This window comes from Bombus pascuorum, chromosome 11, assembly GCF_905332965.1.
Source record: "Bombus pascuorum chromosome 11, iyBomPasc1.1, whole genome shotgun sequence".
Classification (NCBI taxonomy): Eukaryota; Metazoa; Arthropoda; class Insecta; order Hymenoptera; family Apidae; genus Bombus; species Bombus pascuorum.
The window spans coordinates 12817965-12844704 of record NC_083498.1 but is presented as its reverse complement, the minus strand read 5'-3'; the positions used below and the strand labels follow the sequence as shown (position 1 = coordinate 12844704).

At 32.4% G+C, this 26740-nt stretch overlaps 4 protein-coding genes and 1 long non-coding RNA gene across 9 annotated transcripts; 2 read left to right on the top strand and 3 right to left on the bottom strand.

Annotated features, from left to right (window-relative positions):
• Positions 1–693: 693 nt before the first annotated feature.
• Positions 694–11171, top strand: LOC132911939 (cGMP-specific 3',5'-cyclic phosphodiesterase-like). Its single transcript, XM_060968989.1, has 13 exons — positions 694–1658; positions 2881–3112; positions 3523–3854; positions 4038–4271; positions 4647–5004; positions 5211–5380; positions 5679–5901; positions 6102–6176; positions 6250–6288; positions 6385–6666; positions 6850–7226; positions 7659–8095; positions 8798–11171. The coding sequence occupies exons 2-13, from the start codon at positions 3059–3061 to the stop codon at positions 9430–9432; spliced, it is 3216 nt and encodes a 1071-aa protein (XP_060824972.1). The 5' UTR covers positions 694–1658; positions 2881–3058; the 3' UTR covers positions 9433–11171.
• Positions 11172–11748: 577 nt separating this feature from the next.
• LOC132911946 (golgin subfamily A member 7) lies at positions 11749–15378 on the bottom strand. Of its 2 annotated transcripts, none has more exons than XM_060969001.1 (3): positions 15133–15378; positions 14626–14790; positions 11749–14243 (listed from the first exon to the last, which is right to left on the bottom strand). In XM_060969001.1, exons 1-3 carry the CDS (start codon positions 15139–15141, stop codon positions 13953–13955), a joined length of 465 nt encoding a protein of 154 aa, XP_060824984.1. In that variant the 5' UTR covers positions 15142–15378; the 3' UTR covers positions 11749–13952. The 2 variants fall into 2 exon arrangements, with proteins under 2 accessions (XP_060824984.1, XP_060824983.1); XM_060969000.1 differs by lacking the exon at positions 15133–15378 and adding an exon at positions 14882–15116.
• A 321-nt stretch (positions 15379–15699) lies between these two features.
• Positions 15700–18169, bottom strand: LOC132911941 (WD40 repeat-containing protein SMU1). Its single transcript, XM_060968993.1, has 8 exons — positions 18007–18169; positions 17858–17924; positions 17610–17753; positions 17417–17531; positions 16669–17311; positions 16497–16598; positions 16080–16416; positions 15700–16009 (listed from the first exon to the last, which is right to left on the bottom strand). The coding sequence occupies exons 1-8, from the start codon at positions 18030–18032 to the stop codon at positions 15911–15913; spliced, it is 1533 nt and encodes a 510-aa protein (XP_060824976.1). The 5' UTR covers positions 18033–18169; the 3' UTR covers positions 15700–15910.
• Positions 18170–18542: 373 nt separating this feature from the next.
• Positions 18543–24253, top strand: LOC132911940 (insulin-degrading enzyme). 3 transcript variants are annotated; one of them, XM_060968990.1, is made up of 14 exons: positions 18543–18679; positions 19516–19715; positions 19819–20319; positions 20450–20655; positions 20748–20996; positions 21326–21718; positions 21815–21924; positions 22015–22159; positions 22234–22344; positions 22409–22529; positions 22653–22859; positions 22955–23247; positions 23322–23531; positions 23608–24253. In XM_060968990.1, exons 1-14 carry the CDS (start codon positions 18612–18614, stop codon positions 23851–23853), a joined length of 3060 nt encoding a protein of 1019 aa, XP_060824973.1. In that variant the 5' UTR covers positions 18543–18611; the 3' UTR covers positions 23854–24253. The 3 variants fall into 3 exon arrangements, with proteins under 3 accessions (XP_060824973.1, XP_060824975.1, XP_060824974.1); XM_060968992.1 differs by lacking the exon at positions 18543–18679 and adding an exon at positions 18869–19180; XM_060968991.1 differs by lacking the exon at positions 18543–18679 and adding an exon at positions 19447–19469.
• A 593-nt stretch (positions 24254–24846) lies between these two features.
• Positions 24847–26711, bottom strand: LOC132911947 (uncharacterized). 2 transcript variants are annotated; one of them, XR_009659116.1, is made up of 3 exons: positions 26587–26711; positions 26303–26423; positions 24847–26209 (listed from the first exon to the last, which is right to left on the bottom strand). It is a non-coding gene; the product is annotated as an uncharacterized LOC132911947 (long non-coding RNA). The 2 variants fall into 2 exon arrangements; XR_009659115.1 differs by having other exon boundaries at positions 26303–26446; positions 26587–26710.
• Between the last annotated feature and the right edge of the window lie 29 nt (positions 26712–26740).

Below are 26740 nucleotides of genomic sequence, written 5' to 3'. Positions count from 1 at the left end.
ACCAACGTCTGACTAAAAACATAATAATTATTGACATAAACATTAGAAAGTTTGAACAGCCACAAGGTAGTTTCATGATTGTGTGTTACGAAACCAAAAATGGAGGAAAGTAAACTTGATCTCTGATTTACTTCAACCAGAATTCGAAAACGATATTTCTCACGAGTTTGAAACGAAGCTCGAAAGGTTTGAGATAGCTGGGAAATATATAAGGAAGTCAAGAAATAAGCATCTTTATCTCTGATAGACTTACTCCAGCTAGAATTCAAAAATGGTTATCTATTGACGTTTAATTTAAAAATCATACTTTTTACAAGTTTGAAACAAAGTTTGGAAGATTTGAGATAGTTTGAAAACATATTACTACTACTACTAAAGAGAGGACTAAACAAGTTTAATTTCCAATTTAACTTAACAAGCCTCCATCAACGTTTGACTAGAAAGGATACAATCTACCAAGTGTTTGTATAAGTTTGAAGCGAAGATCTAAAGATTTGGGCAGCCACAAGACGTCTGAGAACGAAGTAAGTTCCATTTCCGATTTGCCTAAACTACGATTCGAAAACGAGCATCGATCAGTGTCTGACTAAAAAGGGCCCCTCTACTAACGAACCTTAGAAGATCTGAGCCGTCCACGATAAGATCTCCAAGGTATAAAGGAAGTAAGTTTTCACAGAAAAATTGTGATCTAAGAACGCTGGATTGAAAATTCAAGGATAGAAGTCTCAAGAAACGTACTACTTGTAACTAGAGACAGTTGTTCAACTAGAAATGGTACTTCACGGTGTCCAAGTATTTTGAATATTCGGGAGGAAGGTTAAATTCCCATTGGAAAATAAAGATTATTCGTGGTCTAATCAAAAACACTACTTTACATTAAAATTTTTCATACAGAATAAAAAGTTTCATTCTACAATAACTTTTAAAAGAAACTTTTTAGCAGAAAGAAGCTAAAAGTAACGAAATCAAATTAAGAGTCACATTTTCCGCTAAATTTTTTGAAAAATGGATCTTAAACTTTCTATATGTTACCATGAATTTGTCACAAAACTAAAAATTCCGGAACAAGATCGGGATCCTAAATATTCATATAAAAGTAACAATAAAAATTAAAAATCAAGCAATGTCCGATTAAAAGGGATCTTTTCTACTGAATCTTCGTTAATTCTCGTATTCTGAATTTCAACGAAACTAAAGAGGAGGGAAGACATCGACTCGGAGTTAACTTTGGAAGATCGTTACGTCGATTCTTCACTAAGTTATTATTAAGGATCGAAGAAAACGGCCGGATGCACAAACGATTAATTCTCGGCCCAGTGAAGATCCAGGGATGCAGCAAAAACCAACGGTGCATACTTAAAGGACGCCGTTGAAGAGGACGAACTGTTAAAGAGACTTCGACGTAGCCTTGTCGATCTCTTTCGCAGTATAATAATAATATCAACGTACTTCGATTAAGCACAACAAAAAATTAGCAATTCGACTATCTACGATAATCTTATCGAGGTTCCACGTTGATCAAACAAAGGCGCTCTTCGATGAAATCCTACCTTTGAATGTTATATAAGGAAGATAGTGTATCGGAGATAGAATTTTTTTGAAACTTTCGTCGAAGGAGGATGCAAGGATTTGAGAAGAAAATTGTCGATTAAGCACCGGTGAGTTTTGGAATTCTTTTTTAAATTCTTTCAAGCTTCTTTTACACAAAGAAAGAGTTAAGAATCAAATTAAAAATTGTGAATATAGGAGTAAATTTTAGAGTATTGAGTAAAAGTTCTCTCTAAAGTTGTTTAAAATTCTTTCCTCTTTTTAAAAAATGGGGAGAATTAAGAAAAAGTGTAAATGAAAGAGACGTTGGGTTTCTTCGTTTCTCGCACGATTGTGGGGGGGGGGAGAGTTACAAAAGGGTAGTATCGCGGACGAAAGTAGACGTCGATGTAACGGATGGTCGCAACGTTCTTCGCTGCAAGCGGTTATTTTCGGAAAGCCGTAGCATGGGGACGACGAACGGCCCGTTGAATATCAAATCGCGCAATTTCATAATTCTGCGATTAGACGTGAATTTCCCGTGAGAGTCGTTCCGTTCGATCCTTGAGAGATGGAACGGGATAGGACGAGTCTCCAAGTTACACAAGACACGTTCGCGATGAAAGATAGCACGATCCTTTTTCATAACGCTTTTCTACGTAGAAAAGGAGATTCAGAAGATCGTTAAAAAAATTCGTGAAAATCATTAAAATGTAACAAAATTAAATTATGAAGTATGAATCGTAAAAATGATTGTACGCCGTAAATATTCTATGCATAATTCTATATATCTAAACAACTGTAAAAAGAATTCTACGTATAAAATTACATATATATTAATATTTATGCATGGGCATTTTATTTCTAAATTATATCGTTAAAAATCATAAAAAAAAAATACAACAAAAGTATTCCCATCGAAATATTATTTTCTATAATTCTTTATACCACTCTTATCGCGAGGAAACTTATAAAAATAGTCCCGCAAATATACCTCCCAAATTCTCGTACCATTTTCCATGTGAAGAAAAGCTAGCTAATTAAAATTCATACTAATAGCGCATCAAAAAGTCAAAACATAATTTTTCGAAAAATCCATTATTCTTTTCAAAAGTTGCCTTGTGCAGATAATGAAAAGCTGTTAAAATATACCTCATCACGTGCAAAGGGTTAATCACGACTATTTACAACTTTACTTTTAATCGTCTGTCTCCCGCGAATTTCATAAGTTTCATGAATACAGAAACGGGGTGAGCAAAGTACAACGGTGAATTCTGTTATCAAGAATGGTGAGGGGGCGAGGGGACGGGGGTAGCGACATTCTGAGCGAAAGGAATAACTAACTGGTTTCAGGCTTGGTGTCTCTGGGACTCGCAGCACGGTCCGAAGAGCCCGTAAAGTTTAACAAAGCGAGGGGGTTACAATGCGAAGTGTCCTCTCACCTCGTTCTCCCGAGGACTCCGCACGTTAAAGCCTTGCAGCGCAGCTATACCATCGTGCTCAATGCTAATTAATTCAGACGTAAGATGATATGGAGTCTGAAGACGAGGTGGACGAAGAGCTGCCGGAGGTGAAACACACAGAGGTACGATAATCCCACTAAAAAAGATGCAAAAAAAAGGGAAATGAAAGAAAATGAAGAAACAAAGGATGACAAGTTAAATTATTTAATAATTACTATTAATTAATTGTTATGTTTATTGACTTATCAAGGACCAAGCAGAGAAATAACGAGTGAAAATGAAGAAAATATTATTGAAAGACATAAATACTTAAATGGTAAAAAACTTTAAATGCAGATAATTAGTGAATATACAATAGTAATCATCGATGAACGAGTTTAAAGTGAAATGACATGGTTAATAAATTACATGCTGAAAACTAAAAAGTAACTACGTACTAGGGATTCTCATAAACGGTTATTGTAAACAACTAGAAGAAGTTATAAAAATGATACTATAAAGGTTGTAATATGATATTAAAAAAATCACATAGGTGGACCGGAATGATAACTTAAAGAAGTTCGAGACAATGAAAATTTCAACGAAACCAATGTCCTCGAAGACGGCAGAGCGAAGCAAGTGTCACCTGGTGTGCTCGCTGAATCCCGAGCAACTGGAACCACCCGTTGTCCCCTGCGATGATCCTGATAAGACGAAGACGCAGGAAGAATCAAAATTACCTTTAAGCACCAGCATTAAGACTGATACGAAGGACAGCGAAATTGTCCTGAAGGACAGGATATGCAGAAGCAAGAGGATCACCTGCCAAGATACGATACACGAGTACGACGAGGACGATAGTCTCACTATGGAAAAAGTTGGCAGGTAGGTAAATATTTTGTTCTTATACTTGAATATTGTTCGTTGTCGCTAATCTATACATTTATTTTATAAAATTTCATGTTGCTTTTGAATATTTTATTTCTTAACGTGGATCGGCATATTAATAAACATCGTAGGCAGTAAGCTAAAAACAGTACATCTTTGTTACGATATTTTTCCCAAAAGGTACCTCGAGGCGCATCCGGACGCGGCGGAGGCCTGGTTTCGCGAGAACGCGAGCCTCGAGCTTCGTCAACGACTTCAGGGTATGACTGTGGTTCAAACCAAATCACCACTGAAGAACGTACACCAACAGGAGAACCTTCTGAGTCGAAGCAAACGGAACAGTGTCACCTCTGACCTGTTCCAGAGTTGGCTGGCCTCCAGTTCACCGGCGAAACGCAGTAGAAGTCCCAGCAGGTGACTTAACGTCTTTTTAATCTTTTCTATTTTAAAAACTTTTTAATCTTTTCGACGTTATACGTAAATCTTCAAAGAAACTTGTGCCCGAGGACTATGAATATTTTTCAAATAAACAAATACGTTCTACCTCGTTTAGGTATCTATTGTACTTAGATTACAGTTACTTATTCCCTATAATTGCGTTTATAAAAATATTGCGATTTACATAAATATCTTCAATCTACTAAGAATGAAAATTTATTAAAAAAAAATGAATTTTTACTTTAGTTCACCTTTATCATCAACGGTTTGCTAAAGAGTGAAAATCTTCATTCGTAGAACGAAGAAAAAATCAGAATACCTATAAGATATGATCGTGTATGTTAAATCCAGGACTTACACCTCGTTGGTAGGACGAAGAGAAGAGCTCAACAGGTTGGATGAGAGCGATTTGTTCATGGAGTTGATCAGGGATGTGGCGAACGAGCTGGATATCAACGTTCTTTGTCATAAGATCCTTGTGAACGTCGGCCTGCTCACGCATGCCGATCGTGGAAGCCTTTTTTTGGCTAAAGGACCTCTGGAGGATAGATATTTAGTTGCAAAATTATTCGATGTGACGCAAGACACTGAATTGGAGGAAGCCATTCAACGAGCAAAGAACGAAGAGATTAAGATTCCTTTTGGAGTTGGAATTGCTGGCTATGTAGCTCAAACTAAGGAAATCATCAACATCAAGGATGCTTACAAGGTATACATAAGAAAGAGATTCGATGAATCAGTCTTCGATAAAATAGTAAAGAGATTAAATTTTCAAAGATAAGAAGAATTAATTAATTAATAAGTAAAATGTTAAGGATATAAGAATGGTTGACAATTTTAAAAAATAAAGGAAAAAATCCTGGATAAAAACATTTCTAGAACAAAGACAGATAATTGATAAATGTTCCTTTCTAGGATCCAAGGTTCAATAGTTCCATCGATATGAGAACGGGTTACAAGACAACGTTAATTTTATCTATGCCTATCTGCAATTACGAGGGAGACGTGATTGGTGTTGCACAGATTATAAACAAGACTAATGGTAGTAACGAGTTTACCGATAGAGACGTGGAGGTGTTCCAAAGGTTAGCGAATGTTACCACTAGTTAAAAGTAAAAAGCAACATTACGGGCTCTACGTTATGCCAAAGAATTACGCTAAACATTTCCTATCGTGGATACAGATTATAGACTATCAGACGATAATCTAATGGCAAATGAAACAAATATAAAGACGAGACAAATAAGACAAGATGGAAAAAATTGGAAAAAATACAAAATACTTATCGTTGAATATCGTAGTAAAATGGCTACCTATCTTTCAAATAAATTAAAAACATCGCGACATACATATTCTACGTCTGTATGAAAAAACTAATTCCAGGTACCTAACATTTTGCGGAATCGGAATACAAAACGCACAGCTTTTCGAGTTATCGGTGCAAGAGTACCGAAGAAATCAAATTCTGCTGAATCTTGCTAGAAACATATTCGAAGAACAGAACAATCTGGAATGTTTGGTCACGAAAATAATGACCGAAGCGAAGGAACTTCTAAAATGTGAAAGATGTGCCGTGTATCTTCTAGATCTTGACTGCGGCGAGGCAGTAAGTTCATTCGAATAATCAACCTCGATGTGTGTCTAAAGTAATTAAAGTACGAAACAGATTTTGACGAATTTCTAATTTTCTCTACTCGATTGTTAAATAGCATAGAATAAGTAAAGCTGTGAGAAAAGCGAGGATTTCTCGAGCCCTTTGAAAGGGTCGGCGAGGAGCGTAATAAGAGATCCTAAGTTTCGTTTCAGGGACACCTCGAAAAGATCGTCGAACGACCGGGAAAGTCGACGCAAGAATGCCGGAAACCGCTGTCGAGGAGAGAGGTGAGTGACACCGGCAACGTGTTGCTCGAGTTCGTAAGTCTGATCATCTTTTTCTTCTTTCCTGGCGGCTCAGAGTAACAACATCGAGATGGAGGATATTTTCCAACAACATGTGAGTAAATCTCTTGGTCTTTGACGTATCAATAGCGTTTAATATTCGTAATTTTTCATTTTCCTTTCGCGTCGAAATTTCTCTTTTTATGCCTAGGCATTGAACGATGCAAATAAATTTACTACGATCTTCGAGATGGACAACGAGACTCAGGAAGCTAAAGTCTACAGACCTAGCGGAAGCGATCTATCGAATCCTCTGGGTCAGATCGCAAGATACGTCGCTGCTACTGGTCAGATCTTGAATATTGGAGACGTGACCACGTGGTTGAAGAAGGACGTTGTTCAAGCTGGTAGTGGACCCATCAAGAGTATCCTTTGTATGCCAATAGTTAATGGACAGAGAACTGTGATTGGCGTTGCTCAATTAATCAACAAGGTTGTTCTTCATTTTCTTTTATATCAAATCCTTTTGTATTTTTTAGTTTTCATGAGTGAGAATCTTTGATAATTAGAGTGATTATCTTCAATTTTTTATTAGAAAAATTAATAGTTTTTTTAATTAAAATTAAATAATTTGCAATTGAAAAATCCAATATTTACGAATATTATCGATCTACAGGACAACGGAACATCCTTCACGGACTCGGACGTATCGATCTTCGAGGCGTTCGCCATTTTCTGCGGCCTTGGAATCCACAATACCCAAATGTACGAGTCAGCTTGTAAGCTGATGGCTAAGCAGAAAGTAGCTCTTGAATGTCTCAGCTACCATGCGACAGCCAGCAACGACGACACATTGAAATTAACTTCTGAAACGATACCGTCCGCGGAATGCTATAATTTGTACAGTTTCACTTTCATTGACTTCGATTTGACCGACGAAGATACCTGTAGAGCTACAATTAGAATGTTCAAGCAATGCGACCTCATCCAAAAATTTCATATCCCCTACGAGGTTCTCTGCAGATGGGTTCTCAGTGTCAAGAAAAATTATAGGTAAGAAAATTGTTAAATTAATTAAACTATGTTACATGATACCCCAAAGGTAAATGGTTTTGGAAATTTTGTCAGCAGAGTCTCCCCTAATTATCTATCGAAATTATTATAAAAATTGCATTACAATTTGTGAAATGCCGTAACAAGATTACAAACAATTGGATTGCGGATGTTTATGTATTTATAAAATATTTAAATGTACATATAAAAATGTACATAATGCACACAACATGCGAAATATTCAAGATAAAGTACTCGTTATAATGTTTATGCAGCAAATCGAATCTCTGTCTAGATTGCATTTCCTTTTATTTTATAATTTGCACAACATCCACAATCTAATAGTAATGCCGAGACAAAAATGAACGAAAATGTATATTAAAGTAACTTGTGGAACCTGCTGTAGCATGGAAATTTCTTGACTATTTTTAGACCAGTCAAGTACCATAATTGGAGGCATGCGCTAAACGTCGCCCAGACGATGTTCGCCATGCTGAAAACCGGCAAGATGGAACAGTTCATGACAGACCTTGAAATTCTTGGACTCCTAGTCGCTTGTTTGTGTCACGACTTAGACCATCGAGGAACCAATAACGCGTTTCAAATGAAGACAGAATCGCCATTGGCTATTCTCTATTCAACAAGTACTATGGAACATCATCATTTCGATCAATGTGTCATGATCCTGAATTCGGATAGCAATAACATCTTTCAGAGCCTGTCTATGGAAGATTATAGGAAGGTGATGAAGGTGGTTGAAAGTGCGATACTTTCTACTGATTTGGCTGTTTATTTTAAGAAGAAAAATAGATTCATGGAGCTGATCGACGAGGGAGAATTCGATTGGCAGAGTGAGGAGAAGAAAGAACGTAAGATTAATTTATCAATGATTACCGTAAAAGATAGTAATTCATCTATATATCATTTACGTATATCCTCTGTTTCCTCTACCGTATATCCTATAATATGACGAAAGAGATCTGAAGAGTGGTTTCGGTTGATCTGTATTAACGCGATATCATAAATAGTGAAAATGAAATTTATAGTTGAAAATTTAATAACTGGTGTTCTGTACCGGCAGGGTGACATCAAATTTAATATTTTATTATTTCTTTATAATAGAGAGAAATCTAAGAAGTAAATATTGCTCCATTTCCATAGTGTCTCCGAATTTGACGTCTAATTATATATGATTTTCTATTTACTCGTGGAAAAACTAAATCTAGAAGACACCTATTCCCCTATATCCAGTATACCCAGAGATGATATAAAATAAATTCTAAGAACCTTAAATCCATAGTGCGCTAAATTCAATAGACACCAATTTTCCTATATCTATAGTAAAATCAAATCTCGAATTCATATGTATATATACTTGGGTATACAGTACTTCAGATTCGACATCATCTACTATATTTATAATAAAATCTATCCCACCTAACAGCTAACAGTCAATCTAACTCTACGTTTCTAACATTGCCTAACCCAAATTCTATTGTAATTACTCCGCACTGACAGCACTATATCAAATACCAAATTCTCATCCTTCGATTTCCACTTTCTATTTCCAGTGCTGTGTGGAATGATGATGACGGCGTGCGACGTGAGCGCCATAGCAAAGCCTTGGGAAGTACAACACCGCGTAGCCAAGCTAGTCGCCGATGAATTCTTCGACCAGGGTGATCTAGAACGTCTTCAGTTAAATCAACAACCAGTGGCCATGATGGATCGTGAAAGAAAGGACGAACTTCCCCAAATGCAAGTTGGTTTCATCGACGTGATATGTCTGCCTTTATACAAGGTCCTCTCGGACACTTTTCCATGGATCATGCCTCTCTATGAAGGCACCATGGAAAATAGGCAACACTGGCAAGACCTGGCTGAAAAGGTCGAGATGGGTTTGACCTGGATTGATCGTGACACCATCGACGAGCCTGTAGAAGAATTCATTTCTTACGAACCCAAAGACATAGAGTTCACTGTTACGACCTTGAACTGTGCTCACGTAGACAGAAAAGAAGTTGCGGAAAAATCCACGTTAGGAAGATTCGCTTCTTTAAGAAAAGGAGGTCGAACATTAACCAAAGGTGTCAGACATCGAATCAGTAGGTCACTTTATGCTAGAAGCACTCCTGAAGATGCTGCAAGATCGAAAGCTTTGATACCTGACAGAAAGAGTCGGAACAAATTATGTTTGCTCATTTGACGGCTTACGTCCACCACTCTTGAGAGCATACCGGAATGATGAAAGAAAAATAGGAAGATTTTATGAAGAATTTCAAATTTTCTTAAGATTAGCTTTGGTGGACGTTGCTAGTGTCTACCGGCTAATTTATACTAGCTTGCAACTAGTTATTTACGAAGAAATAAAGATTACCTTGAGCTCTTGATGTTCATAGAAGATTTTGAAGAATCATGGTAATCGAGATTGTTAATAGAATTATGGAGATAACAGAAGACTAATGGAGAGTAATTCATTGAGAATGAAGAACTAAACTCTAGAGAATATAACGACTGTGTGTATAGTGGAACAAGAAAGAAAAGTTCATAGAAGGTTTTGGAAAATTGTAGTAATCGAAACTGTTAACAGAACGACGAAATCATTCGTTAATAATGGACGACTGTAAAAATGAAACTTCTAAATGACTGTATAGCGAAGATACGAAGCAATGAATGCCTTGAAAAATCAAAAACTATCAAAGTAACATGGAACTGAGATTTCCTTGAACGAAGAAAATATTTAAGATCACAGAGTCAAAGCTGAAAACGGGAGCTTGCAGATTTCATTCCAAGACTGTCGAGTCTTTAGATGGGAAGTTAGACGAATAGTCGATGGCTAGGTAGTTAGACTGGTGATGAGTTAGGCAACCTTCATCGACTTTTACCATTCAGAAAAAGAAACGTGATGTAGTCGACGATGGTACGAATTCAATTTTGACAATCTTTTTTGTATTACATCTCGATACCTTATTAGGATAATTCCAGAGATATAGAATCGATGAAAAATGGAAGAATGGATCTCGCGATTTATAAAATAGAAAAGAAAAGAATAGTTGGAAGATGGGCATTTTTATATATCAATGGAAAGGAGACGAAAAATACAGAAGAAATAATGAGAAATATGTACCCAAATGATAGGCATTTTTATATTCCAAAGAAACTGGGGGAAAATAGAGAAAATTGTAAAAGAAAAAATGAAAGCAACAGAAAATGTTGGAGTCTCGATGCATTCTCGGCACATTGCATTTCGATTCCACGCGTTTCTAAGATAGCGCCGAGAATCAGTCAGCGATAAAGATATGTACAAGGCAAATTGATGCTTACGAATCGAATTAACGATTCAATTACGTCATTCAGCCACACCAAAAATTGCGTCTATGACGCAGGAAATAAATACGCGATCTCGCATTCTGCAATTCAAGGATGTGACTCGCAATCTTATTTTTGTATTTTTCTCTTTTTTTCTTCTTCTTCCTTTACACATATCTTTCCTGGTGTCAATAACTTGTCATTAATCCAAGTATCTTTCCTATTTTCTGTTGTTTTAATTAATATTCAGAGGATGATAAGCCAGGAAAAAGCTCAAAAAGAATTCGATGAGTCTTTTATTTCATTAAACTATTAAGTATCTACGATTGAATCGTATGAAATCCTTGTCACAGGTGGTGTTATGCAAAATAGATATTTTCTTGATGAAACAAAAAGACACAAGCGTGATACAAACCTGGCCGATCCGTGCTAATAGTACGTACAAGTATCGATTAATTATTCAGGATCGTTCGAGTGCGGTGTTAAAAGAAAAAAAAAAAAAAAAAAAAAAAGCAAATATGTGAATACAGCGACAAGAGTGAGACTGGTTTCTAGTCTTTTGATATAGCCACTGTGTACGAACATGCCTGTCAGAGACTATCGCACACGACTAAATAAAATCTGAATGTGCTCAAAGTGTTCTACGCTTCTTCTACCTTTTCTTTGTCCCCTAGAAATAAATTTATTTTAAATTAAACAATTTATAGAAATTAAAACAAATTAAGTAAAAAGTATGAAGTATGGAAAGAATATGATAGAATCTAGTATTTATATACTTGATTCTAGGAAAAATACAATAGCATTGAATTTTCGATATTCAAGGGACATCTTTTTTGATGAATGAAAACTTCACAATTTTTTATTGTGAGTCATTGATTATTTGTGAAATTTTCATCTTCGGTAAATATTGTGGTTCATTGATAATCCACTACGAAAATTTCACACTTGATGACTATTATAGATTATCAATAACTCATGAAAATATTATTTATGATAAATATTAATTAATTAGTTTATCAATGCCTGAGAGAGAAATTCTTTTTGTAATTATTGTAAATCACCCGTAATTCGCATAGGAATTTTCATTTTCAATGACTATCGTGACCCACTGATGACCTATGAACAAGATTTATAAGTGACCAGCGACCCACGATAACACAAAAAAGTTGTATTAAAATAATCTCATTTCAATTTCAAAGAGTAGTCCTTTGGCTCCGTGACTTTTACGCAGCTTTTTATTATTAAAACATTTAGAAATTACACTCGAACGATGGTGTCCTTTACACAATAACGAATCATCAAACGTTTTCTTTTTTTCTTTTGGTCCTACGATTAAATTAAGTATAACAAACGTTTTCCCCTCATCATCTTTTTTCTCTTGATACTCCGTGTGTCGACGATTTAAATTCGCTATTTACATATTTATGCAACGTTTGATTGCATAGTAAAAGAAAGAAAGAGGAGCCTGACACGCGTAACACTACGACACTGTTCGACAATTATTTTCATTTTTTTTATAAGACAAAAAATGTGTTCCTTATATTAGAGATTTTCATTTGTTTAATCTCATTTATAATTCATTCACTTAAGAAACGTAAGATAGATAGATAGATAGATAGAGAAAGAGAGAGAGGAAGAGAGAGAGAGAGTATGTCGAGGCAGTGGCGCGGCTATTTGGCAAGACTCTTTCACCTTGTCGTACAATTTATGTGGAGCAGGCTCCATTTATGATCACCGTGACCAAGGACGAGACCGAGTTTTATCCTAGAAAATGAATGCTTAATCTCCTCATGACACGGGTAAGTATACATGGGCGCTAAAACAGCCATCGAAACATCTCGTAAAAAACGATATACTCGTTAGTCAATGTTATAAAGAAGAAAAGTTTCGAGGCTTGTCGATTGAGATCATATCATAACATTCTATCGGAAAAGGAATACGAAAAATCATAAAGAATCTGTGAGAAAGTCAAGCACACGGTTTGCAAGATTTAATAAGAAAAATTCATTTAAGTCTCGCGCGAGTTCGTAGAAAAATATAAAAACAAAAGAATCACGCATACAATGCGATTATAATTATGTATAATCAGCATCATCCAACTAAGTGCATGTGAGTCGCGGTTCATCCTTGATCACAATGCTCGCACCGTCACATTGATTCGATATAATATAATCTACTTTTTAATTAATCATCTCTTTCGTAATTCACCTTTTTCTTTTTTTTTTCGTTTTCGTCTCTTCTTTTTTCTTTTTTCTCTCCTTTTTTGTACAATTTTCATTTTTAGCCAATCCAACGGAGATTTCTCTGAGCGAAAAAACTTTGTGCCAGCAATTTCGATTTTTCGATCCGATTTGACTAATTAATTACTCTGTTAATAGAGAGGTGTCACATCCACGGTAAGTGAACACCTGGGCTTGTGACGTGTGTCGTGTTCACAGGTTCAATGAGTAAAACTCACGAGATATGATCACTGAACAGAAGCATCGTGGAAGATATAACGCGAAGAATAATTAAGCTTAAACGAAGTTGAACAAAGCGTTTTAAGCTTATAATGACGCGAATAAATGTTTCTCAGTACTTGACGATGATGCTGAATCAAATTCAAAACCAAATTGAATTTGGAACTATTCAACTAAGAAATGGAACTCGAATTTGATTCACATACACTGTCTGTTAAATGCAGACGACGATAAAATTTTTAAACAAACAGTAAAAATCTTTTTAAACGTTCACTCGATATACAAAGAAACTGGGCATGCGAGTAAAATTTGTGTAAGTTTTTCTGGTCTTATGCATTTGATGAATAAAACACACTCCTTAGTAAATACACACCCAGATGCTTTGCATCGATCGTTTACATTGGCATTGTTATATGCATAGAAAATTTAACGCCTTGGCCTTGGTACTCATCCACGATTTGTCCAAACTCAGTGCTGAACACTAGATACAATAATTCCAATTGATCAAAAACATACATGCAAAGAAAGAGTAATTGTGTCTTTGTTTTCAAGACAAACCCTGTGAAAGTGTATTTTTGTTACTGTTATTTCACGATCGAAGGTCTCACGAAGTGTCAATGAAATTCGTTACATTCCATCAAATGGAATAAACAAAGCTTTCCTTAGAACAAACTTACATTGTACTATATCAAAGAAGTCAACTTTTGTTCGTGTTATTTAACAAAAACGTTGCATGTATGTTTACAGTATCATTCACTGGAAATGTAAACCGTTTTCCTTTATTCTGTGAATCTCTGTAAAATTCACATTGCATTAACTAAATTGTACGGTACGATTGGAGTTTGAACAAAATTTATGTCCAGAGACACTCATCAGCTCATATAAGTTTTGCAATCCCAACAAAGTGGCAGAAGTGCTCGGATCACATAAAGAACTCCCTGGATCGGCTAATGTGCAGTCACGATGCAGGCCTGTCCAATACTGAAATTTCTATTAGCCTAAGACCACGCATTACAGGATCCGTTAGTAACAACCCACGTGGCTTATAGACTCTGTCATTTTGTTCACTAACAAACTTTGCCACTTTTCGTAAACACTTTTCGTAATGAGTCTCTGTGCATATATAAATTAGATAACCAGTGAGGCAAGCCAGGCAGCCTTCGCAGTATGTGGAACAACTGGCTCGTTCAGCTTCTGCGAAGTAGTTGTTCAACTGATTGATTGTATACTCGAACGACTGTCTGTCCAGCTAAATTGAAAAATAAGATAGCAAAAACATGTTCCATAAATGTGAAATAAATTGGTTTGTTACTGCCTATGAATTCACTAAATTCACTCTTCAAAAATTAAATTAAAACGAAGCATATTATTATGTTTCTGCAACTGCTGATCCTATAGTAGATTTATATAAAAGATTTGAAGATAAAAAGCACAAGAAATTATTTAAAAAAACACATACATTATTGATGAAATAAATCTTATATAGAAGCAACAATTTTTAAAATATATAATTTAATAATTAAACAGACAATTACACAACTTAAAGATTAAACAGAGATAACCAAGAGGATAACTCAAATGGTCGACATTTTATGAATAAAACACATAAATAAATTTTTTTAAATACGTACTCTGCTTTCTAATTCTGTGGGAAACTGTGTTTGGAACTTAACCATAGTGCCTTCACTGTAGTCACGTTGTATAAAAACTTTCTGACAATTCGGAGGAGGCCCCCCACCTGCTTGCCCTCGACCAGCTGACATATCCTCCAGGGGTGTAAGGGCAGCGTGATTGCCCTACAAAAAATAATCCCAATAAACATTTTACCAAACTCTTCCACAAAATCAATTTAAAACTCAAAATTTCCTCTTTTATCACTCTTCTCACCTTTACTTCTGGTTCGCATGTCGAACACATTTTCGTTTGTCTAACCACAAAACCGCACCCAAATCACTTTATCGAAAATCATTCGTAATAAATCTGAAGTCTATCGACAATCAATTAAAAACGATATCGTACGGTGTTCGATATTTAAAGCAAATGGAACATGAAAGAAAGTGACGAAAGAAACATCGTACCATACAGACCAATAGTAAAAGAAAGTAAGAAAAACCGAGACAAAAGGTGGACGCACTTACCAATGGCATTTTAAGCTTCGTCTTGACGATTTGATAAAACAGATTCGTTGAAAATAATCTCGACTATTTAGTCGGACGCGAAAAAGAGAACGAGGGAATAAGGATGCAACATACAACTGATCACTGAACCATGGATTTTCGTTGGAAAACCACGGAGGACAGTACTCTGACTCTGACTGACTACGGTCGTATACACAGGTCTAGCAACTCCCGTAGGGGAACTAAAGCTCTTAATGTCGTAAGGTGTGCTTCACAATCGACCGCTCGCCATAGAGCGCTGCAATCGCTTTGTTAAGTGAAAAGACTTTTAACTACATTTCCAAATACTGAAATTATTGAATTACATACAAATATTTAGTGAAATATCAAAAATGTATATATTATTTATTTATATAATAAAAATATACTTATTATTCAATTAATTAACAATGTAAAAAATACCAAAAATTCTTTTCAAACGTGACTTGCCACACACAAAGTGGACAGATACATATTAGCTTCCTCTCTGATACTAAATAAACTAATGTTTAATACTTCACTAGGAACAGCTAGAAATAATAAAAAAGATTATTGTATGTACATAATGTGCTTTTATTGCAGTATAATATAAAATTTACACATTAAAGCTGGTCTTAGAAGAATGAATATCCCTATTTTATATTTTCCGTATTTCATAAAATTAAGAATGAAAGAATGAAAATTAAGAATGCACAGGAAATATATTATAAAATGGAACGCTATTAGAATTAGAAAAAGATGTTTTAATTTATATACATTCTTACGGTTTCCATAATTTTAAAAGACCATCTTCGCTATATGAACATAAGAGATTCTGATGCGGATGATGCGTTAAACCTATAACATCTTTCTCATGTATCTGAAATGTGGAAATAATAAAAAATACAGTAAAAGATAAATTATTATAGTTTAAGAATAAAAATACTTACATTAAGTGTTCTTTCAAGCTTTCCTGATGATGTAGAAAAACAATAAAGCACAAGATCTTCACCAACACAGTAAATAAATTCGCCACGTGGACTTACAACAGTACATACGAAGTCACCTCCTTCTCGTTTTCCACTGGAGAATGATCTTACTATTTGCCCTTGCATATTCATAATTACAACTGTGTTTGAACGATTACACACGACGAAATGTTCTGGATTTCGTGGAAGGACATGTATGCTATTAACAGTTAAATCTGCAGCTCCTAGGGACTTATATGTACCTATACATTCTGTTGTTTTTAAACTCCAAACTTTTACAGTTCCATCTGATGATGCACTGATCAATATAAATAAAAATATTTAATAACTGCTTTACAAAAGAAAAGTAATTAAGAACTAATAAAATAGGTGTTATACCTTATTACGTTATGTCCATCTGGGGCAAAAACCACTTCATTTACAAAGGAAGCATGCCCTCGAAATTCTTTTAAAGTTTTTCCAGATTTAAGTCCATGTATCCTATATTAAAGTATTATACTAAATTATAATGTTAAAAATGAATTTTTCTATAATTATTGCTTTTATGTACCTTATAGTAGTATCAAATGATGCAGATAAAATTTGGCTGTTATCTCTACTGAACTGAAGGCATGTAACACCTTTTGAATGTGCTTTTTCAAATCTTCTTAAGCATTGTCCACTTTGAACTCTCCACACTTTTATTTTACCATCCTGTCCACCACCAGCTAACATTTCACTATCACGACTAAAAGCCATCGATAATACAGCTTGCTCCATCATCATAAAATTGTCTTGAGCTTGATATTTTAAATCTTTCCTGATTTTACCAGTTGTGAAATTCCATACTTCAATAAATCCATCAACAGAACCAGTAACTAAATACTGACCATCTGGTGAAAAACGTGCACATTCTACATGAGATTTTTGACCAAACTTAATCTGTTTTGAAAGTTGAGTAGGGTACTTCTCATCTTCTTGATCTCTCACTGCTGCTTTTCCTCTAAACAAATCAATCGTAGTACCAGGTGGAAGTAAACCTTGATGTTGTTGCCATTTTAATGCTTGCCCCAATAATGCAAGTAATCTACTTGATGGTACAACTGATACTTCACCAGCAAGAGCTGTAGCTATGTAAGCTCTTCGTTTTTCTTTTGTACTTCCATCAGGATATGCTTCACGTGGATCGAAATATGAACGCGCAAGTAAATTTTCTGTGCCCAAAAAAAAAAAGATATGATATTAAAAAAATATACATAAGCAAAATAAAATTGTATTTAAATATAATACTTCATTTCTATTAAATATATTTAATATACCTAGATGTATATATCTTTCAGGTTCTTGTTGTTTCATCATAATCATAGGATCTGTTTGCCTTAATAATGATCGAGCTGCTCCTAATTCTCTTAATTCAATTAATTCTAAGACAACCTATGGGGTATTATCATAAATATGAAGTTGATATTTATTAAAAATAACACAAAAAATCTTTTTAGCTTAAAGATAAACCTGTTCGTATAAGTCAATAAGCTTCTTATCTGGCAATTTTAATGATTGTATGGCTTTCAATACTGTATCCCAATGTCCATTATTTATGTCTGCTACAAAACCATCTACACTATCCACTGTATTCAATGATACACCTGTTTCTTCCTGTAAACAAACAATTTTACTGTTATTTTGTGCGTTTATTAACAAAATTCGTTGATATGATCCATTTGCTAAGAGTATATTGTATAACAACGATAAATAGATACCTGTAATGTTTGTAATGTTTTGACAAGATTTGATTCTTTAAGATACTGTTGTATCAAACGAATTACACTAAAATCAAACAATAACATATAAGTATCAAAAACACAGATATTCAAATTTTATTATACATAATTAATAATATAATAATTACTCTGCAGACTCAATTTCAATTGACATCTTTTACAATACTTAAAAAAAAATGTACAGGAAAATAAATATTCCCACTTAATCACAATCAGTCAAAATTAATAAAGGACGAAAATCTCATAATCTCATGTAAGGTTATGTCGTCGAACGATACAATCCTACCACTATTGTGTTATAGTTATTTTTACCATTTTTATCACTAGATTAAAACAAATTAAAAAAGAACTGAATCATTTCTCGGATTTATTAATTTTGATCCAGTTTTATGTAAGGAATCTTTACTACGATTTAGATATTTTTATTTAATAACTTATTTTTAAAAGTATCGATACATCTACTCTATTTTTGGAATATTTATTTGATATTATATACTTGCAAATTAAAATTATTTGAATTATTATCAATTATAAATGTAATTTTTATTAATGAAATATTGATTATTATCATTTTCTTATAAATGACAATAATTTGCGCTATATCATTATGGAATAAATGTTTTACTATAGATATTCACTGCAACTTACTTCAAAACATTATACAGTAATCATGATAACAAGATTAAATAAATCTTTATTTTTGAGAAGTAATTTATAAAGAAATTTAATAAGAATGGTTTTAACACATATGTTCAAATCTCGTATTTTTTACATACCAACCCACTCTTTCTTTGTTTACAGGTATGCATACATTCTTAATGAAACATTGCATAGACATATAATTCGGTCATAGTATATCCGAATGAAATTTACGAATTTGTAAAACAATGGAAAGAATATATCTATTAGTTATTATTCAATAAATTCGAAGTATATATATATATATATATTATCATAGTTATCTTAATCACATGTAATGCATTTTAAAATATTAGACTTCATTTTTGATGTAAAGAAATTAATCTTGTGAAGTGTATAATTCTGTATTACATTGTTCGACTCTTATTCTAACCTAACAGTGTATTTTATCTTTTTATATATTATTCTTATTTATATGAAATATTTACATTATATTATCGATCATTAAAAAATCATATAGCATTGGAACGCATATAATAACCCGATTATTAAAAAAATAGTTTTTTAATTAATCGAGGGTAAAACAGGATTATAGAACTTGAGTATTGAAAGGAGTTAGATATTATTAAGAAAAATTGTAAAACAAGATCATAAAACAAAATTGTAAGTAAAATCACTACACATTTTTATATCAGCAGTAAATTATCTAACAATTACTCTTTCTTTACAAAAATCTTGACATTATGTTAATTTTTATAATGGTATCATTATTTTAAAATGATAAAATCTAATACATGGTTTAATATTATCAAACAAAAATTTGTTCATATATTGGCATCCTTTATAAATAAATAAATGTTATTAAAATATATTGAACATTATGAATAAATATTCAATTTATCTGTTTAATGTAAAAAAATTTCATTTTTTCTTAATTGTTATTTATGATCAGGTAATATTAAAAGTTGTATTATGTTTAATAGTCTTTTTATTTGTAGGTGTAAATCGGCTGGTATAAAAGTACCTACATCTACCATGGTTCATCATAATCTTATAGAAAAGCGTTACGATAACATAACTAAATCACCAAATGATAAAAGGGAATATAGAGGTCTATTGCTTTCTAATAAAATGAGAGTTTTACTTATTAGTGATCCCACAACAGACAAAAGTGCCGCTGCTTTGAATGTGAATATTGGTAAAATCAGATATATAGTTATACTATTATTTTTTGAGTATAATATAATTACTACCTTTATAGTTTTAAGCTATACTTAATTTAATATTATTTATCTTAATAGGTTATTTAAGTGAACCAGATGATTTACCAGGCTTAGCACATTTTTGTGAACATATGTTATTTCTGGGAACAGAAAAATATCCAGAGAAAAATGATTATAATAAATATTTGTCACAAAATGGTGGTACTTATAATGCATCAACTTATATGGATCATACACTTTATTATTTTGATGTACATGCAGAAAAATTGAAAGGTGCATTAGATCGTTTTGCACAATTTTTTATTGCACCACTCTTTACGGAAGCTTTAACTGAGTTAGAATTAAATGCTATCCATATGGAATGTAAAAAAAATTTAGCAAATGATACATGGCGCCTTGATCAATTAGATAGATCATCAGCTGATCCAAATCATCCTTTCTCAAAATTTGCTACTGGGAATAAGGAAACTTTAGATATAATCCCAAAACAAAAAGGAATAAATGTACGGGAAAAATTACTTGAATTTCATAACAAATTTTATTCCTCTAACATTATGGGATTATCTGTATTTGGTAAAGGTAAGTAAAATATTTTATTTATTATTTACTTCACTAAAACATATCTAATATGGAATAAAAAATATTATCTATTTATGCCTTTTTCTTTATAAAGTAAGTGCTATTCTTATAAATTCTGTTCTATATTTAGAGAGTTTAGATGAACTTGAACAAATGGTAGTAGAGTTATTTTCTCAAGTGAAAAATAAGGATATTACAGTACCTACTTGGCCGGAACATCCTTTTAATTCAAAGCAACATTTTCAAAACAGGTGGTATGTTGTTCCAATAAAAGACATTAGGAATTTGTATATTATATTTCCTATACCTGACTTGCGAGAACATTATAAATCAGCGGTAATAAATATATTTATATTATTTCCTAATATATTAATTTATTGTTCTTAATTGTATAATAAAAATACATCCACTTTTTAAAATTCTTTTAGCCTGCACATTATATTTCACATCTATTAGGACACGAAGGGGAAGGATCACTTTTATCTTTATTGAAAGCAAAAGGATGGTGCAATTCGCTTGGTTCGGGTAAACGATTAGGTGCTAGAGGTTTTAGCTTCTTTGCTGTTTTTGTTGATTTAACAGAAGAAGGCATTCAACATGTTGATGATATTGTCCTCTTAACGTTCCAATATATTAACATGCTAAACAAACATGGGCCAGTTGAGTGGATTTACAATGTAATTATTCATAAATCAATTATTATGCAATACAGATTTAAATATTAACACTTCGCCGTCGGAAAAGCTAATGTACTTATACCTTAGTTTGCAGCAGGAAAATCCAATTACATACACGAGTTACAATGTTAATTGTGATTTTTATATTTTAAAATATATATTTGCAAATTTGTGAAAACAATAGCCATAAAGTTACTGATATAAAGAGATAATAAACAACATAAAGTATTTGCTAATAAAGAAAACACTATGTATTCCGTTGGTGAAGTGTTAATCATGAATATATAAATATTTAATAAATTTAATAAAATAGCTGTTTTGTTCTGAAGGAATATAGAGACATCGCAAATATAAATTTCCGATTCAAGGAAAAAGGTTATCCTTGTGATTATGTCAGTGGTATAGCACAGATATTATATGATTACCCAATGGAAGAAATTTTAATAGCGGAACATCTTTTTCCATTGTGGAAACCAGATTTAATCACATGGGTAATGGAATATTTGAAACCAGAAAATGTTAGAATTCATGTAGTTGCAAAGCTATATGAAAATATAGCTGACGAAACTGAAAAATGGTATGGTGTTAAATTTAAAAAAGAAAAGATACCACAAAATATAATAAGTAAATGGATTAACGCTGGTTTAAATTCGGATTTACAATTGCCACCAAAGAATGAGTTCATACCAGAAAAATTTGATATAAAACCAGCAGAGAGTACTGTGAGTAAACATTTGTGTAAACATTTCTATATGTGTAAGTACATATATGTATGTATGCATATTATAACAAAACAATTTCATTTTTATTGTCTCTAGATATCCAAATTTCCAGTAATTATTGAAGACACTCCACTAATAAGATTATGGTTTAAACAAGATGATGAATTTCTTATACCCAGAGCTAATTTATTTATCGATTTCGTCAGGTAAAATATAAGTAAACTGTGTTGTCTGGTTAATTCATATTTATATTAAGGATGTCGTTATACTTAGATATAATTACATTTTGCTTACAGTCCACTAGCATACATGGATCCCCTTAGTTGTAATCTAACATATATATTTGTATTATTATTTCGTGATGCTCTAAATGAATATGCATATGCCGCCGACATTGTTGGTCTTAAATGGGAACTTACTAATAGTAAATATGGAATGACAGTAAGTAAAAGCTATTATAAGTACATAATATATATAAATTTCATTTTTAATATTATACAGTATATATTTTTTAGCTGGGAATTGTTGGCTACGACGATAAACAACACGTGTTATTGAATAAAATTATTGATAAAATGATTAATTTTAAAGTTGATCCAAAAAGATTTGAGATTTGGAAAGAAAATGTATGTGTTGCTTAAATTTTTATGTATACTACTACGTTTTTATTAATTTTCATCTTAATTCTAGTATATTAGAAGCTTGAAAAATTATAAAGCTGAACAGCCATATCAGCATGCAGTTTATTATCTTGCTGTTTTATTATCAGAGCAAATTTGGATGAAGGATGAATTACTAAATGCTACGTCTCGTAAGTATATGCAAAAAAATTAGACATTTGATTGATAAATAAATAGATAAGAAATATTCATTATGAATTTTATAATTTATTAATTATGTTTAGTATAATTTGTATAATTTCATTTATATGTAGATTTAACAGTTGAAAGAGTACAAAATTTCATCCCACAATTTTTAAACAAAATACATATGGAATGTTTAATACATGGTAATGTAACAATGTCAGAAGCTATTGAAACTGCAAAGTCAATAGAATCAAAATTATCAAATGCAGTTCCTCATATAGTACCACTTCTATCTAGGCAGTTAGTTTTACATCGTGAAATCAAACTAGAAGATGGTAAGTACATCTAATTTTTTATGTTAAAAGTTTTTAAATAATATTTGTAAAAAAAAGGAAAGAAAAATTAATGTTTTTCCTATATATATTTCTAGGTTGTCAATTTTTATTTGAAGTAAAAACTAAATTTCATAGTAATTCATGTACGCAAGTTTATTATCAAACTGGTTTACAATCAACAGAATCAAATATGCTTCTAGAACTTTTAGCACAGATTTTATCAGAACCTTGTTTTACTACGTTAAGAACTAAAGAACAATTGGGATATATTGTGTTTAGTGGAGTTCGAAGAACAAATGGTGCACAAGGTTTAAGAATTATAGTTCAAAGTGACAGACATCCTAAATATGTTGAACAGAGAATTAATGCGTTTTTAAATTCTATGTTGGTTAGTAATTAGAATTTAAATATTACTAGATATATTTGTTTTTAGAATTTGCATTTAAAATTAATTTATTTCAGCAATATATACCATCTATGACAAAAGAAGAATTTAATGCACATAAAGAATCACTAGCAATACGACGACTTGAAAAACCTAAACAAATGACTACTTTATCTGCCATATTTTGGAGTGAAATTATATCACAACAATATAATTTCGATAGAGCAAATATCGAAGTTGCATATTTAAAAACTATAACACAGGAACAAATACTAAAGTTTTATGAAGTATGCATATCATGACTGCATCACTTAGACTAACACTAATACAAGTATATTGAATTTAAACATTTTTTATTTGTAGGAAATATTTCAAAGTGACATTCAACGTAAATTATCAGTACATGTACTTTCTACACTAAAAGATGTAAAATTAGAAGATGAAAATGTAATGGAATCTAATGAATACATTACATCAGATGAAAAAAATAATATTGAACCGAAAAAAATTGATGATATCATATCATTTAAAATTAGTCAATGTTTGTATCCATTACTGAAGCCATTCAGTGATATACCAAGAAAAGGTGCACACTCATCAAAATTATGAAGTGCTTAATAATAACTGTGAATATGTGTTTTAATTATGTTATTACACCTGCAGATTGTAGTAAATATCAGGTAAATAAATGATTTTAACATACTCTGTTATATAAAAAAACAATGTTTAAAATATTAAATAATCATTTAAGATATTAATTTTATAAGTATTGATGGATAGAAAAGTAAAAGAGTAACTATAAAAAGTAGAAAGCAGTTGTAGTAAATGATAAGTAACTACATCACATATGTAATAAAGTCTATATTCAAATATACTCTATCAATAGTCCATAAGCATTTAAGTGAATACTTAATAGATTAATAAACACAAGTAATTGTTTTATTATACGTTAAAATTTCTGTATACTTATAAAATTTTGTAAAAATAAATACGTAACTACTTCGAAGAAGTTGTGACCTCAACTACAGGACCTTATACCGACTAGTAGATAAGCTAAATAAACATTTTTTTGTATATTACTTTCACTAAGTGCCCCTCGCCTCGACGCTTAAACAGCTCCTAAATCAGTGAAAAGCTAACAAATCAGAAAACAGTTGATAATTTTTAAGAATGCCAGAATAATTACAGCAATAATGGCACCATACACTTGCACAGATCCCACTTAACACAGTTAAGATCAGAGAACAAATAAGATTGCTCATGCTCATTGTCCTAATTGTTCCACAGTGCAAGTGCTGCACCATGCGGTCAAATGCCGAAGGTGTTCCACACTAGCATATGTAAGAACCTATGAAGTTAGAGATCTACCCTATTTGGTTCCATGCTAGCATACTAGAACTCATTTAGTTCAATCACAAGTAGAGCCTATTTCATTGTACGGTTCTATAGAAAAATTCATACTTTTCTTTCTGAGGTAGAAAGTATGAGAATAACAAAATCCTGCAATAATTAAACTTAAGTGCCGTAGAAAGTAAAATTAATTGTTTATTATATTTCTTTTTAGAAAAGAGAAGGAAATCTTTACTTTCAAACAATAATGGATCAGTGGAATGATGCAATAATTTTAATACATTCTCTATACACAACAGCTTTTTAGATTTAACATTAAATTCACTTTCCTCTTGATAATATTTTTGTTATAAAACCTGAATTTCACTTCAATAGTAATTTCAGTAGTTCTTAGGCTGCGAGTAATTATTTCTAAGTGATGTATCTGTTTTGCATGTGTGTTCATTCATAAAGATGATAAAAAAAGAAGTATAAACTAACTACAAACAAGATTTGATGTCATGACTATGTAATTTTTGTAATCCATGATTTTTATCCATTTTATTTTTATTATTGAATAAAACTTATTAATTCTCTGAATTTTAATGTATGGAGGATTGGAATACATATTGACCCAATCGACTCGTGGAGGCAAGTAAAACTCGCCCGTGATTTGTAATAATAATAATGCCATAGCTCCTCGAGTAGAACCCTTCGGCGATTCGCTTGACTTCTCCCTACGAAGGCAATTAGCATTGGATCCATGTCCTGCCTATCTTGTTCATGCCTCGTTCTGTACTGATAACCAGGTGCAATAGTCTTCATCCCGGCTACAACCGAGGACACGCCGCGCTATCTCATCCCTTTTCGACTACAATCGAGGGGACGGCAGTCTATGTATGCGGATACTAATTCAAAAGTGAAACCTTTTCACTTTTGGCATTTTCTAAATTAATCTTTTTCCAATATATTTATGAGATCTTTCTGAATAAAATGAGAACAAACACGATATAATTTGAATTAGATTTACTTATTGATATGTATTTAATTATCATTTATAAAGTAAGCAAATATGCTCCAAATCGTATCGTATTTGGTGTAATTTTAATCAAGAAAATGTAACGAACATGTTAATAAAAATTTCATTTATCACAAATCAAAGGTAAGAAAGTTTGATTTTTTAGTTAAAAAAGGCTCAACTTGTCGCAAGCCTTTATATGTTGCTGGACGTTTCGACTCTCAGTGCCTCTTTCACTTTCATTCTTCTTGTCCTGTTCTAAGTTCAGCTCACCTAAAATCGAGGTTTTCGGAAATAGAGTCGTTTCCACTTTCTAGGTCTCCAAAATAACTGCTTCGTTAGATTGTCAAAAGACTGTCAGCTATGCATCGGGCTTCTAAGCTCGATCCTCGTTTATAAACAGAAAATAAACGACAACCAATACTAACGTACATGTCGCAAACGCACAATTATAACCAGAATTGACTGTAGTGGAATCGGCAAATTTTTACAAATACAGTCACTTATAAAATTATCTATTATTATTATAAATTGTTATTTGAACACTTACTGTCTACGTTTATATTTATTCCATTTACAATTCGGTACAGCACAGGATCATAATATATTGAAAGATTACTATAAAATTATATTGAAAGTTTACTTACAAAGTTAGTTACGAAGTTTACTTATAAAGTATTATAGAATTATAAAAATCATGTATTTTCTTACTTATGTACTTTCACCATTTATTACCTAGTGTTACTTTGAGATTGTTTTTACTACTTGATATCAGCGCCCTGTAGTGAACAATATAGGAGACTTTCTGTCCTCATATCTAGGCTTACCCCTACTACAAGAATGTCAGATCAGGATCTGTATATATATATATATATATATATATACACAGAGGTCTTATATATATATAAGACCTAAACGACCATGCTCTGTTTTACTCTAAATATCAGGACGAATGTTAGAGAAATGACATATACCCATGTATCAGATCTACTCACCTCTGTACATATTTACATATATCCAAATATCATATCGCTTTCTTTAATAAATATATTATTTCTTAAAATAGATGTTGTTATATATTCTTTCTTACTAGATGTCGTTACAAATTCTATTTTCAGTATTATATTTTGAACAGTTTAGATGGCGTTA